The following is a 15967-nucleotide window of genomic DNA, read 5'->3' on the forward strand; positions in this document are numbered from 1 at the left end:
GGCATTTAATGATATAAGAAAATCACAATTTCAAATACTGAAGAACCTTATTATATCTAAAATTGGTCAGGAAAAATGGAAAAGTCAGTTTACTAATAGACAAATAATATGCCAACTAATTATTGACTGTCAATGCCTCGTCCAGAAACACTTATTGCCAAATGACAAGAAATTTCTTCGAACAATTGAAGTTATCTCTAGAGACTATTGCTATGCTGTGCATGTTAGAAGGCTCAATGCTTATAGTCTATTGTGAGTCTGTCGATCGCTGTGTGATATAAAAACAAGTTAAATTCTATGATTTTACAGATAATATGATTTTTTAGATTTTAACTATCTTAAATGGACATTTGAATACGTTATTTCCTGTGTACAGAATTTTAAACTTTTGCACTTGTGGATGTAAATACACTATTCTACTGGTGGAGGATTATTCGACTACCGTACATTTTAGTGATTTTAACAATATAATTATATTGGATTTATTTCCAAGTGCTCCAATATTGGAGGGATTTACGTAAGAAGAAGAAGTTAGAAGTCGACCTACTAACTATTTCATGATTATCCAAGATTCCCTGTGGAAAATTAAAAAAAAATAGAAAAGTTTATGTTAAGAAAAATGAGACTATGATGAGTTTTTTCAGTGACCTGTCAAGAATTAAAAAGTGTGGATTGGTTATAAAGAAAGGAGAATAGTGGACCAATACTTCAGAAAACTATCAAGAAAAGAATAAAAAACAGAGAAAAATGGAGTGGTACAAAATAAAGATTAAGAATTATGGACAAAACTTTAAAGACCAATGACATGACGGAATAAAGAATACAGAATGAAGAATATTGAATATATTTCTTTTTATTTTGGTTAAAAAAAACACTTAGGATACAAAGCCTTTAGATAGAGTGTCAAAAAAATTTGTAAGGGTTCCGCGGAACCCAGTGTCTCGCCTACTTTTGCTGAAATTCACAGGCTCAACAAAATGAGGAAAAAAATCAATAAAAATATTCCTCTTGATACTATCTTTTGATTTTAAGTAGCTTCTGTCCAAGTTTAGTAAAAATCCAGGATAGTTTATGAATCTAATAAATGTTTAAAAACTTTAACTGCAGACTGTATGTAATGTTAACTTGAAGAAAACTTAGTCCATTTATCATGTTTATAAGTAAAATACAGATACACAGGTACAAAATATTATCAAAATTTCCTTTTAAATACTAGCTTATGATCTTAAACAAGCTTCTGTCTAAGTTTGGTACAAATTAAAAGTAGCAAAAGAAAGTTTTTTTTTTTTAAATTTAACCACAGAGTGAACATGTTATTTCCTGGCAGAAAATCTAAGTCATTTTAAAAGTAAAATACAGAAAAAATGGATTTATTTTTTTACAAAATTTCCTTATGCATATTATCTTTTGATCATAAACTAGCTTCTGTCTAAGTTTGGTACAAACCCAGGATAGTTTAAGAAAGTCATTAAAATTTTAAAAACTTGAACCACAGAGTGAATGTAATGTTTCCCCGCAGAAAAACTAAGTCCATTTGTAAGTAAAATACGGAAAAAATGGAATTTTATTTTTACAAAATTAACATTTGGATACTATCTTATGATCATAAACAAGCTTCTGTCCACGTTTGGAAGTAATCCAGTATAGTTTAAGAAAGTTATTAAAATTTCAAAAACTTTAACCACAGAGTGAATATTTGTGGACGCCGCCGACGACGACGCCGACGACGGAATGTAGGATCGCTTAGTCTCGCTTTTTCGACAAAAGTCGAAGGCTCGACAAAAATGATCCCTAATAAGTTCGGTTAGCAAAACTGAAATAATCACACCAAAAAAGAGCGCTAGTACTAACCGGCAGCCTCAGTGGCATAGCTAAGCCAACATGATAATGTGTAATCAATGCTTGGGAAGGAAGTCATTCGGCGAGGGGTTATGGGACCGTTTAAGGGCCATCGGAGCTCTGGAGTAAATGCAATACCCTGCATTTCCAGCAATCGGCTAGGCCTTAAAAACACCTCACAGAAATCTTATTTTTATGACTGAGTAACAAGTCAAACTTTTGAAAATGATTGAATTTGAAAAGAAAAAGTTTATTAGAGAAAATAATTTCCAATGTGCAGTGGGTTGAGCATGATTAGATCTTAAAGTATATAATTAGAATATATATAGTGCCACCACCAAATATTTAAATTATTACCTAATCAGTCTCAACTGACTATACAATAAGAAATCCAAATTACTAAGCCAACACTTTGCAAAAAAGGGTAATTTAAAGCAGCCTTTATTTCATTTGTTAATTCTCATAGTTACATGTAATTTTGAAAATCAAGGGCCATTTAATTTCCTCTCTTTTACTGTAGATATCCAAACCTGTGACTGCTAAAATTTTGTTTTTCGCGTTATCTGTTCAATACAACTAACCAGATAAACAATTGTTTTTTATTGTGTCTTAAGTCTTCTCATGGTACTGAAAGACCATTCTGCTTTTGCCGTTGAGACCGGTATACATGCAAACACGTTAATATAAATAAGAAGATGTGGTATGAGTGCCAATGAGACAACTCGCAATACAAGTATATATCAAAGATTCACGGGTACAAATCCTTGTTTATAACATCATAGGTTGGACACATTTAACTTGACGTATACACATACATATTTAAACTTTTGAAGTCCCGAAATCTACAATGAAAAAATTATTTCCGATTTCTTTTCATTTAAAAGGCTTATGTGACAAACTTGGCATTTTGATCACTTACGTTTTTCAAGTTTGTCCACTGTTCAATTAGTTTAATAATCGAATAACATTATTATTGTTTTGACATTTGAAATAGAAAAAAAGTAAAAAAAAAAAAAAAAAAAGGACCAGATGAAAGGTTTGAGTTCAATATCGAAGCAGCTACGTAGCAGCTATCAATATCTATATAACAACTAGTCTATAGGCTATAGCTACACGTTCACTGATAGTAAAAATCTACGTAGCACTACGTATATAGCTGCTACGTTATTGAACGCAGCCCAGCACTTTGATGTAACTAATTTGAACAAAAATTAAAAAAATTAAAACTAATTGCAATAATTTATTAATTATTATTGTGATGACGCCTGAAATGAGAAAAAAAACAATTTATGCACTAAAGACACATTATCAACATGTATGAAAATAATTTGAAAGATTATGTTAGTTGTAATAGTTTGATACGAGAAATGAAATAACTCGAAATCGAATATAGACTTGATATATCTAGCTCTTGCTATAGATAACTCTATAGGGTTTGACTTGATTTCAAATTAAAATTCGATGATACGTCATAATTTGTATGCATCAATGCTTGTTAGCATAGTTACAAAGCGAAAATTGGTGACAGAGCACTTCACGTAGCAAATAAATACAAATTGATGCATTTTTTGCAATTAAGAGTACCATTACATTCAGAAATTGACAATTTAATGAAGTTGTTAAATACTAAAATTTACGAAATAACATGCTAATAACAAATTGAAAGTTTGCCTTTTCGAACGTTTCATTAATTCAGTGTAACAACATTTAAAAAAAAAAACAGCCCTGTATATATAACGGTAACAATTATATCCCCTTGTTAATACGATATTTCTCGATTTTCTGTCAATAATTTCCTTATATCATGCCCCGGCTACTGCTGACAAGGATGCTACTGCACACAGTTTGTTAACTTATAGTAAAGTTAAAGCCCCGGCTACTGCTGACAAGGATGCTACTGCACACAGTTTGTTATGGTAAAGTTAAAGCCCCGGCTACTGCTGACAAGGATGCTACTGCACACAGTTTGTTATAGTAAAGTTAAAGCCCCGGCTACTACTGACAAGGATGCTACTGCACACAGTTTGTTATAGTAAAGTTAAAGCCCCGGCTACTGCTGACAAGGATGCTACTGCACAAAGTTTGTTATAGTAAAGTTAAAGCCCCGGCTACGGCTGACAAGGATGCTACTGCACACAGTTTGTTATAAATAGTAAAGTTAAAGCTCCGGCTACTGCTGACAAGGATGCTACTGCACACAGTTTGTTATAGTAAAGTTAAAGCCCCGGCTACTGCTGACAAGGATGCTACTGCACACAGTTTTTTTTTATAGTAAAGTTGAAGCCATCCATTTAAAAAAATTACTTAAAAATGATGAGAACACCATGTTGTTTTGGTTGAACGTTTTTGAATATTTGTATCCGAAGGCAAAGATAGAGGATACGTTCTATTGTCGTTTAAGATAAGTCATCTGTTCCCTTCATTATCACAACACTGATGATTGTATGCCATGAGCAATTCAACACGACGGGTGTCACTATTGAGGAGCAGAAACTTAGTACATTTTCATAACATTTATTTTCACCTTGGTTTTTGATTGTGTTCGTGTTGCATTTTTTTGTATTGAGAACCGCTGTTTGTCTTTCGTAGTTTTATGTTTTCCCTTGAAGATATCGTCTAAGTAAAAGGCTTGACCTGACAGTGGATTTACCTATAGTTTTATGTTTTTCCTTCAATATATCTTTTAAGTAAAATGCTTGACCTGGCAGTGGATTTACCTATGACCTCTCACACCAGCTACCATGAGACCAATGCATTGTTATCACAATGTGGTTTTTTTTTATAATGTGGAATAAGAGTTTACATGTGAGACCTAAACACTAAATAAATAGCATTTTCATGCAGTCCAACAATACCTTATGTGATTGAATATTATCACACAAAATAAATATGGTCGAACTTACCTGGTATGGATATACGAGCAAACAGATGGACAGAGTGAAAACTAAATAGCTATCAAATCTTGAAAGCCTCAAGAAACACAGAATGGACATGTTCAATGAGAACAATATATAGTAAAAACACCCTTTTGCTCATTTCCCGAATACCGTCTAAAATCTACTTGATAATTAAAGAAGCACTTATAGAATCATATTCAAAACAGTGTGGCCGTGGCCATTGATTGACGTCCATTCAATGAATGGGACATATTATGTGAACATTTGTCTGTAACGACACTGCTCACTACTTACTTATTATAGAATTTAAAATGTAGGGTCACCAGAGGTTCTTAACGCCTTTAATAATGAAACAATCCGAAAAATTAATCAGGAATAACCTTTTTGTTTATTGATATAAATCATATAACATCGTGTTATTCATGATTAATTTTTCGAATTACTTTATTTAGGTATTGAGAACCTTTGGTAACCCCACAGTTTAAGTGTCTTTAACAAGTACATATTGAGCAGTGGTCGTTACAGACAAAAGTTCACATAATCTGTCCCAGTCAATGGGATAATTTAGGACGTCAATCAATGGCCACAGCCACACTGTTTTGCATATGATTCTATTTCCTTGCCATCCAAAACATCAATCACAAGGTACAAGTCAGGAGAACTATACCAGCAATATGTCTATATTCAAATGCAAAAACTTTAATAAATTTTATTGTAATAACAGCAGTAAATTAAATACAAAATGAAAACAGAGCAATCTCCTATTATCACCATTACAACATAGTATATTAGTGAGAAAAAAATCTACCACATCCTGTAGACGTAAAAAGCTTTAAAAAAAGAGTATCAAATATAAATTCAAAAGACATCATAAACTTTCTTTTATAAATTCTTTCCATTCTAATATTGAAGTTGATGCCTCTAATAACAAAGCTTTCGTATAAACTCGTAATATGTAAAAGAGATTGACAAAGTCTGTAGTACTAAAAAAAGTGTCAGCTAAAGCAAAGCCGAGGGTGGATGGAATAAATCCTCGAGCATATTCTACCATCCATGTTCCTTCCTCCCACTGTACAGCTGTCACTTCTCCCCATTCATGGTAAACAGTGTCACCTTAAAAGAAAATATGTAGTAGTAAGTATTAAGAAGACACCATATTTGCTATGGTGTCTTATATTTATATATATATCTATGTTATTCTCCTGTAACAGAGAAGACAGAATCAGAAAGAGGGGGTCTGATTGGGGGGTTCAAATCCTGGATCCCGCTTACTGTTTTGTCAGATTCCCGAATCCTGCTTACACTATGTACATAAGCAATTCTCATTTTTTTGTCATTTCCCGGGTCCCGCTAGACCTCATTTCCCGTTTTCACGACACATTAATTTGATTTTCACGTGTCACGCTTACAAAAAATCGGCAATCCCGCGTCACGCTTAGTAGACCCCAATGAGACCCACGAACGATGTCGTTTAATAGTTTATTATGTTAAGATATACATGCAATGAGATATAACTTTTAGCAGATCCTTCTGCATATCCTTGTATTTCTTTAAATTTTCAGGCGGAGTTAGTTGAAGCTGGAAAGTTTAGGAGGAAGACATCCAAGTGAGCGTGCATTGTATCAAATTATAACATGCAATGGCATCTTTCATATATTTAAAATGGTAATATAATAATACAGTCTGATTGTCAATTAATGGGGGGGGATAGGAGGGTCCTGATCCCGAAATCCCGGGCTTAAAAACACGAAATTCCGAAATCCCGGGCTTAAAAACACAAAATCCCGAGGTCCAGAAATTCCCAGATCCCGAAAGGGTCAATCCCGAAATCCCGAGTTTCAAAACACCAGATCCCGGAGTCCCGATAAAGGTCCTATCCCCTCATTAATGGGACCGGTTATAAGTCTGAAAAGCATTCATTCACACAAGTTCATTAACAAAAATTGTCATAACTTTACACATATTCTAAACTACACGAGGAACTATAAATATCTAATAAATTACATGATTATATACTACATGTATACATATGTATGACCATATACCTGGTTTGAACATTCGGCTTTCCAGCTCCCCTTCCTTCCACTGTCTAAATGAACCTTTAAGTATTGTATCAGATATATTTGCCCAATATCGACCTACAGAAAAACATCATAATTTAATATATACATTTTGGAAAGACAGAATTTATAAATCACACACAAAGGCATACAATTTAGATAGATTTTTCAGTTGGTTAGTAACTTACAAAAACAATGTACTAATAAGTCATGTGCACTGCTTTATTCTTACAGAAAGCACTAGATTATAGATACACATCATAGTATGGTCCAAACTTAAAGGAAACAAGTACGCTTTTCAGTGAGGGATGTATAAATACACAGTCGCATCAAATTACATTGGAGAAACGGATGTCAAAAAACCCTTACAACATAATACTGAGGATATGTGGTATGATTGCCAATGAAACAGCTATCCATCAAAATTCAAATTAAGTTGGTTTAAGCAATTATATGCAACCATTCTTTCAGCAATAATAAAATCCATACCGTAAAGTCGGTGATAAAACGACTATTTTCAAGAAGTCATTCCGTTCCTACCAACGCAAAAAAAAAAGAAGCTATCAAAATTTAAAATTTTACGAGCTTCAACCTGTCAACCCGGTTGACATATCCTGTCGAATCTACTGTTCAAATTGTTTTCGTACTTAATTTCCAAAACTGGGCGCTACACACATATTATCCAATCCGCCGGGCCTGATTTAAATTTGCATACGTCGATCTATACATGCTATATATGACACGATTCACAACTGGCACATATTATAACTTCAATGTATCAATAAACAGAGATTTTGCTATATATATGTCAACCGAGACAAAAACCACACAACAAATTAAAAAATTCACAGAGCATTTAGAGGCCAATCTACAGGCTAAAACACAATGTATTTTAAATGTATTTTTTAATGATCTGCAGTCAACCTTTAATTCCCAAAATTGACATAAAAACAACACCAAAAAAAAAACCGCACACACACAGACACGCACTACACGTCCTTTGACCGCTGCCTTCAATATAATAAAGTTCATGATTAATCATTTTATCTATTCAAAAGTCATGAGGCGACCGATTTGAAAGGCAATGTTGTATTCCAGATGTTTTTTTTTGTTAGGTTGTTAATTCATCATAATATCCTACTAGTTTGGTTATAGGGAAATACAAAGAATCGCATGCGATTATAAGCGGGGTGGGGTGGGGGTCAATCTCTATATCATAAAGTTATTGTATACATAGACTATTTTAAAAAGATTTGATCACATCGATGTATGTGGTTTTCAATAGTCAAACATGAATTTAAAACGTAGTTCTGAAAGACTATTTACAAAAAGCTTCGATCACTTTATAGGACTCTAGTTTAAACTTACCAGAATTCCCCGAAGTATCAATGGCTGTACCAAAGAAGAGTATATACTCAGTAAGAGAAGCATATAAAATACACATGCTCCCCATCCATCCTCCGGCGTTCATAAACAGCCATTCTGTATCCTCCTCTGCTAATATATGGCCAGGAAATCGCTTTTTCAACTCTTTATAAATCTGTTTATACGACACCTGTATATCGTTGGTCCCTAAAGTAAAAGATGACTTTAAATTTTTATTGCAAAATATGTTGTTTTAGTCATTAATGTCTAATTTGGTCAAATGTAAATTTACCTGTGGAAATTAAATAAAAATAATTATTTAGATGTAAAAAATTAGACTTTTTTGTTTGAAAACATTGAAAACATGTATTAAGTAATAATTTTAAGCTTTTTAAGACCATGGAATTTCTCAAAAAAATAAGAGTAAAATTAAAGGAAAAATAAAACCATTAAAAATTCTTGAAAGTCCGAAAAAACTTATTTTAAAAAGAAAATTAATAGTTAACTGAATACAATGAAAAGGGGGACATTCACCAACTTGTCCGTAGAGCTGCAGTACTGCCACTTTTACCACTCAATACAATTGAAGATGTTTGGTTTAATGCACTTGAAGACATCGATGATTCAGATACTACTACACCAACACTGAACTTTACTGACTGTGTAACCAGCTACTGGGTAGAGAACAACCAAAGTCTGTGGAATCACTATACAACGGAAGGTTCTAGAACAACAAACCATTTAGAAGCTTGGCATTGTAAGCTAAAGAAGTTAGTAAAGGCAGCTCACCCAAACATCTTTAGTATGATTAGTTTGTTGAGACAAAAAGAAGCCTTCCACGCTCTCACATTGATTCAGTACAGAGCTGGCGGGAAACGTATCCCAAGAAAGAGAAAATACAGGGAAATAGATGACAGACTCCAAACACTGAAAATAAGGTTACAGAATGATGAATTTACTCCAGTCGAGTATGGAGATGCTGCTTCTCATCTTCTGCACATTGATTAAGACTTTATATTCTTATATGTTCAATCATGTTCAATGTATTCACTGTGTGAGTGCTATAGATAATGTCAATTTAGTATACTTTTAGTGCTTTGTTTAGTGTTACTCAAAATTTAGTGCTTTGATTTAAAGAATGATTTAACATTGTACTTGCATATATTATTGTAAATAATTGTAAATACTTGTGCATGCCATTATAGCTATAAATCCATATTGTGCTATGAATATTATTTACATAATCTGTGCTATGAAATTATTAAATGAAATAAAAGATTGTGATATAAATTATTCTTTTTCTTTATTTTCTACAAGAATTACCTGGATTTACCTTGATTCATTGGATCTCATTAGTTTAGTGTTGTTACAACATAATCCTACATAATCCCATTGTTTACACAAAATTCTGGGAACTCCTACATAAAATTTTCGGCGTTTTACGTTTCCGCAAATTGGCATTACTTTTCCGCGAAAAAAAGATGACGTTTCCGGAAAAAAAAGTTTACGTTTCCGCAAATAAATATTTTACTTTTCCGGAAAAAAAGTAACTATGCCGGAAAAAATAAATTATTACTTTTCCGCAAATAATTAAGGAATACCTATTGATCGAAAGCAAAGCCATAATAAAAAAATTAATATGCATTTAGTTAAAAGTCATCATAACATGTAAGTAAAAAAAACATTAAAATGTATGAAAACGTATGTTCAAAAATATCTTCATATGAGTTCATAAGTCAGTTCTGGCAAATATTTGTAGCCAACACGTCGTGCAAAGTCTATAGCAGCACATTCACCGTTTACAAGTTCTTTTTTTTTGTTCAGGAAGAAGTCCATCTTCTCCTTTTCATACTTCCGAACGAGTGATTTTACAGTTAGACTTCTCATCTTTATGTAAGATGTTAGTCTTCAGTTTCAATAGCACATCGACAAAGATAATATGGTATGATGGCTAGCTTGAAACTGCTCGTTTAGGTAGGCACTAAAAGACTCGACACCATTCGTTGTTCTCTTTTCCTCGGGGTCAGGGGTGATGCCCAAATGCTTGGTGAAAATCTCAATTGCCATCCAAATGAAATTCCAATATGTTATCGGCAGACCTCATGCATTTATCGTCAGATCATGGAAATATTATATCGCCAATATAACACTACCATGGTCAAATGGAGCATCGGCAATTAATTCAACAAAGCTTTCTTTAACATGTCAGTTGGCAAGTAAGCCAAACCAAAGATTTCTCAATGAAGTGTAACTCATCCTTACCCGAGTCAACTAGTTATATCTAGTAAATTGTAGCTATACTGATATCAGAACATTTGTTTTATTAAAAATAAAAAATAAATAATTTATCATATATGTACATTCAAATCTTTATAATTTACCAGGTAAATTTGCGGAAAAGTAATAAATACAAATTGCGGAAACGTATACTTTAAATTTGCGGAAACGTAGTATTGGGACTTTGAATAATTAGCGGAAATGCAATACGCCCAAAATTTTACTATTTTACCTATAAAATTCAAAATGTAGGAATAGCCCGAATGAACCTCTGGTCCTCCCATTCAATGCACATGCTGTACAGTAGTTGTCGTTTGTTTATGTAATATATACGTGTTTCTCGTTTCTCGTTTTGTTTATATAGATTAGACCGTTGGTTTTCCCGTTTGAATGGTTTTACACTAGTAATTTTGGGGCCTTTTATAGCTTGTTGTTCGGTGTGAGCCAAGGCTCCGTGTTGAAGGCCGTACTTTAACCTATAATGGTTTACTTTTTAAATTGTTATTTGGATGGAGAGTTGTCTCATTGGCACTCACACCACATCTTCCTATATCTATATAAATGACTGTGCTTGTTGCATGAGTGTTGAATCTGATGGCTCAGAAATCAAAATTAATTTGCTTTCATTATAATTGCCGCATGCTTTTTCATTTTTATTTATTAGAATTTGCTTAAACCTGCATAATTCTTTTTTGATCGTTTGAAGAGCTCACCAGAACTCATATTATTTAAAAAAAGAAGATGTGGTATGATTGCCAATGAGACAACTATCCACAAAAGACCAAAATGACACAAACATTAACAATTATAGGTCACCGTACGGCCTTCAACAATGAGCAAAGCCCATACCGCATATAGTCAGCTATAAAAGGCCCCGATAAGACAATGTAAAACAATTCAAGCGAGAAAACTAACGGCCTTATTTATGTAAAAAAATGAACGAAAAACAAATATATGTAACACATAAACAAACGACAACCACTGAATTACAGGCTCCTGACTTGGGACAGGCACATACATAAATAATGTGGCGGGGTTAAACATGTTATTTCTGTTAGTATATGTATATGTATGCCGACTTTACATGCTTTAAACAAAATTGACTAACTTCATTTGAACTTACTTTCAGTAAAAAAATGTAGGACTGTATGTGAGACATAACCATTTAAAATGGGTGATCATAAAGAGGTGTAGGCCTACCCCAAGTAAACTTTAAGAGTGGATATATAAAGCTAGAATACAATTTATATAAATATACAACTAATCCGCTGAAACTAAAAAAAAAATGCATTTTCTGTCACCCACAACCACGACAAAAATATACAAGGAGTCCATTTAACATCCCGACTGTATAACATGTGTAACAGTGGGGGAGGGGGAGGGGTCAACAGTGTATTTATAAATAACATATGGTTTTGTTACTATTTGCCGGGAACACCCTGATTCACACCTAAGGTCCCAAGGATCGTTAAACCGGTGTCCTATAGCCATTCTTCCCCCATGCTAATTTTTCCGGGGGGAAAAACTGGATCGATCCAATATTTCCCCGCGGAAAAATTGGCATGATCCAACTTTTCCCCCTCAACGTTATAGGGGGAAAACGAGGATCAGGCCAATTTTTCCCCTTTGCGGCATGATAAGCCATTTTTTCCCCTTTATAAACTTATAACGTCGGCGACGTCAGTTAGAAATTTTTATCCTGAAAAAAGAATATTATCTTATTTGATTAGTTTAGCGGTACCAAAGCTTCATCGTATTAATATAAATTGATATGTATTTATATACACCATGTATACATACACACGAAGCACATTCTGATGCAGTGATCACATCCATTCTCAATCGTGAACCCTTGGTATCATTGACCTACTGAATACAACCACTTCTGGTCAGTTTGAAGATTTTGACTTTACATGATAAATCATTGTTGTACCACAATGTAAAAGTACCCATCAAAGGCATGGATAGAGAAAAATACTCATCGCCTTTAAGCTTTCATTCAGGAGAAGAAGTCCGATAAGTGTGAAACTTCATCAAACCTAGGGGAGATATGAACCCCCTCTCCAACCAGCATGGGAGACGTGCAGTGGAAATTTGGATCGGCAGTACAGGAACTATTATTTTGACTCGCTGTACAAGATCTACAAAAATATTCCACCTGCCCTAAAGGTGTATATATAGGGTCGACCACGATCTAGCACTTATGATACAAATATCCACCGGAGTTACACGGACCTGGTAGTAAGTAATAAAAGGCCACCGTACGGCCTCCAAAAGAAAAAAAACCATATATAGTCGGCTATAAAATGCTCCGACCATACAAATAAGGGAACAAAACAAACAAAACTAACAGGCTTATTGATTACAAAATAATTTACAAAAAACCCAAACTCAAACGACATGAACCAACAACAACCACTGTAACCGGTACTACATGTTCCTGGCTTTCTAATGGGCATTGGTGCATAAACAATGTGATGGCCATAAACTCAACCCTCTCAAATGAACCCAACCTAGGACAGCACACCGCAAGAAAAAAAATATCAGTTGAAATTGGCTTCACTAAAAATGTTGATACGTTGCACAATAACCACTTACATAAAAACAATAGAAACAAAACACCGAAATAAAAGTACTCGCAGTTACTGAAACTTATTTCAAAGCTAGTGAAAATATAGACGGACTAGTGAGCATAGACAGACTGGTGAACATGTGAACAGACGGATGAATATGTAGACAGACTGGTAAACATTTGAACAGACGGTTGAATATGTAGAAAGGCTGGTAAACATGTGAACAGACGGGTGAATATGTAGACAGACTTCATACAGACAGACATGCAGTTGAGAATGTATAAAGACTAGGGGACACAAAGAAAGACAGATTAGTTGAAACATAGATAGACTGATAAACCTGCAGACAGACTTTTGTTTATGTAAAAGAACTAAAAATTTGTATCTATAAACCTATTTCTAACACTGTTCGGGTTAATTTTCAGACGTGTATATATCTACAGTGATATCTATAATATAGGGGGAAAGATTGGCATGGGGGAAAATTGACTATATGTATACGTATTGTCAATTTTCCGGGGGGAAGAATGGCAATGATCCAAACTTTCCACGGGGGAAATATTGGCTCATGCCAGTCTTTCCCCCGGGGGGAAAAACTGGCATGGGGGAAGAATGGCTATATAACACCGGCAAATGATAACACACTCCGTAGTAAGATAGACTAAGATACACTGGTTGTGGGAGAAGGAAAAAAATGAATGAAAATAAAGAAGAAAATTAAATGAAAAGCAAGGAGAGGACGAAACTAAAATTTCGAAGAGTGCGCCGGGATAATCAGACTGCAGAAGGTCCCCTGCTATAATTTATAAAGTTATAGAATATATCAGAATAGAATATTTACCAAATTAGGGCGCTAGTAGTGCATATACAATACTAACAATATCATTTTAAACAATAATATATGCTATGCACAGACAATAGAAATGTAATGTGTGTAATATTAGATATAACGTCCTATTTATTAACCTTATTCTACACATTCACCTACCGGTATGTTTTCGAGCTATTTCTGCAATCTCTATATGATCAGTTAAATATGTTTTGTTCTGCATCCAATACTGCACACAAAATACAACAAAGCACATGAAAAATATAATCTTAATAGCTGATATAAGCGAGAACATTGTGATTTTTTCAACATTAGCGACAAGTGTAAACAAAGAAAAGTTTAGTTTTAAAAACAGTCTGGTAACATGGTGTCCTAAATCCGTGTTTCCTTTTCCTGTTATATATGTTATTTAAAAACAGTAAAATTGAGTTATTCCTCTTTTTCCATGAGTGAGTTTTTTTTAAATAAATTAAATACTAAAATTTAGGAAGGAAATGATATAAAAAAAAGACATTTTGAATTTATTTCATTAATTTAGATAAACTCATAAAAAAAAATCACTGTCATCTTATTCTATCGAATTCTGGATATTGTGCATATACTGTGGGTTCGATCCCGACTGGATCAAAGAAAAGACTTTGAAATTTGTGTTCGCTGCTTTTCCGCTTATCCACTTAGTCGGAGCAAAGATTGGCGCTAATTTTTTTGTTCACCGGCAAAAGCAAGCCCGGAAAGAAGCACTGACCCTCAGTATGAAAACTGACAATCCATATCATTTCAAATTACTTATTCAGTCACAAAGAACTTTTATACATCTGAAAAGCTCTAAATTCATATTATTGTCTTTTTATCTCAATTCCCAAATTGTCCGTAGAATTAATTTCAACTGAAGGACACCATTGCATTTTAATACCTTCTTATGAGAAGTTCTTAGAGGACAATGTTGAAAGATTCATGACCAGAAATTATTACACCATTTGACTTCTTTAAAACTATGATTTACATAATGTATCTTTTCAAATACAGTGAAACCTGTTTAAACCGAACCTCTTCGGGACTTAGGATTTGGTTCGGTTTTGACCGATGTTTGGTTTTATCAGGTTCAGAACGCACATAATTTTAGATGCTGAAGAACATGTTTGGTTTGTACAGGTTTTCGGTTTATACAGTATTCGGTTTAGTCAGGTTTAACTGTAGTAAATTAACCTAACCCCAATGTCTGAGTTCCTGCTTTGTTATCACAACTGTAGTTCAACATATGTCTAATTCTCCAGAATGAAACTTACTTAATTTTATTGTTGAAGACCGTAGGCGGCGATATTTCACATGCATCTTAGTCCTTTTGTCTTTATGTTTTTTTTCTTTTATTTGTAATGCAAACCACTTCCTTCTATCATATGATATGAACAATATCTGATTTATATATTAGAACAGTGGCAAATATTTCATACATATTCAGGACGAGAACAAATTAACAATAAACACTATTGGTAGGCTATGCAAAGTATGTTGAACGAAATGCATGGCGGGATTCGACTGCCATAGGGTAAAACGAGGGCAGTTTAAAGATAGGTTGATAAAATTGAGAATTGAAATGGAGAATGTGTCAAAGAGACAAGAATCTGACCAAAGAGCATAGAGGAGTAACTTGTGACATTTTTCGTTGAACCCATGTTCATCTATACATACATTTACAAGGAAAGCCCCATATTAAGAATGGTGTTCACTATTGGCTAGCAGAAATCAATGGGGTCACCGTTTTTATATAATCATGTCAATATTTGTGGTGCATCTGTATCCGATGGAAAGACATGCAACAAAACTCAGTTAAAACCAGACAGAAGAAGTCGTTCGATTGCTGATTTATTGACGTAATTCCTGCATATATTTTATTTATACTAATTGAAAGCAAGCTCAAAACACTTAATATAATGACATCGGAGTTATTCCTCCGTACACTACAATTTTAAAGATGTAACATGTTTAACCTCGCCACATTATTACGTGTGTGTCTGTCCCAAGCCAGGAGCCTGTAATTCAGTGGTTGTTGTTTGTTTATGTGTTATATATTTGTTTTTCGTTCATTTTTTATATAAATAAGGCCGTTAGTTTTCTCGTTTGAATTGT

The 15967-nt window shown here is 33.8% G+C and overlaps 1 protein-coding gene across 1 annotated transcript; it reads right to left on the reverse strand.

The window, feature by feature from the left end:
- Window positions 1–5431: 5431 nt before the first annotated feature.
- LOC134692970 (sigma non-opioid intracellular receptor 1-like) lies at window positions 5432–14236 on the reverse strand. The gene is made up of 4 exons (XM_063553639.1): window positions 14000–14236; window positions 8165–8368; window positions 6782–6874; window positions 5432–5849 (listed from the first exon to the last, which is right to left on the reverse strand). The coding sequence occupies exons 1-4, from the start codon at window positions 14133–14135 to the stop codon at window positions 5605–5607; spliced, it is 678 nt and encodes a 225-aa protein (XP_063409709.1). The 5' UTR covers window positions 14136–14236; the 3' UTR covers window positions 5432–5604.
- Between the last annotated feature and the right edge of the window lie 1731 nt (window positions 14237–15967).

This window comes from Mytilus trossulus, chromosome 12, assembly GCF_036588685.1.
Source record: "Mytilus trossulus isolate FHL-02 chromosome 12, PNRI_Mtr1.1.1.hap1, whole genome shotgun sequence".
NCBI lineage: Eukaryota > Metazoa > Mollusca > Bivalvia > Mytilida > Mytilidae > Mytilus > Mytilus trossulus.

Bases quoted from the DNA above. Each gene is read 5' to 3' on its own strand.
- LOC134692970 (XM_063553639.1), bottom strand. From the start codon at position 14,135: ATGTTCTCGCTTATATCAGCTATTAAGATTATATTTTTCATGTGCTTT. The intron at 8,369-13,999 runs GTAGGTGAATGT...CTTTTACTTTAG, and splicing joins AATAGCTCGAAAACATACCG to GGACCAACGATATACAGGTG. The intron at 6,875-8,164 runs GTAAGTTTAAAC...GTTTTTCTGTAG, and splicing joins TGATACTTCGGGGAATTCTG to GTCGATATTGGGCAAATATA.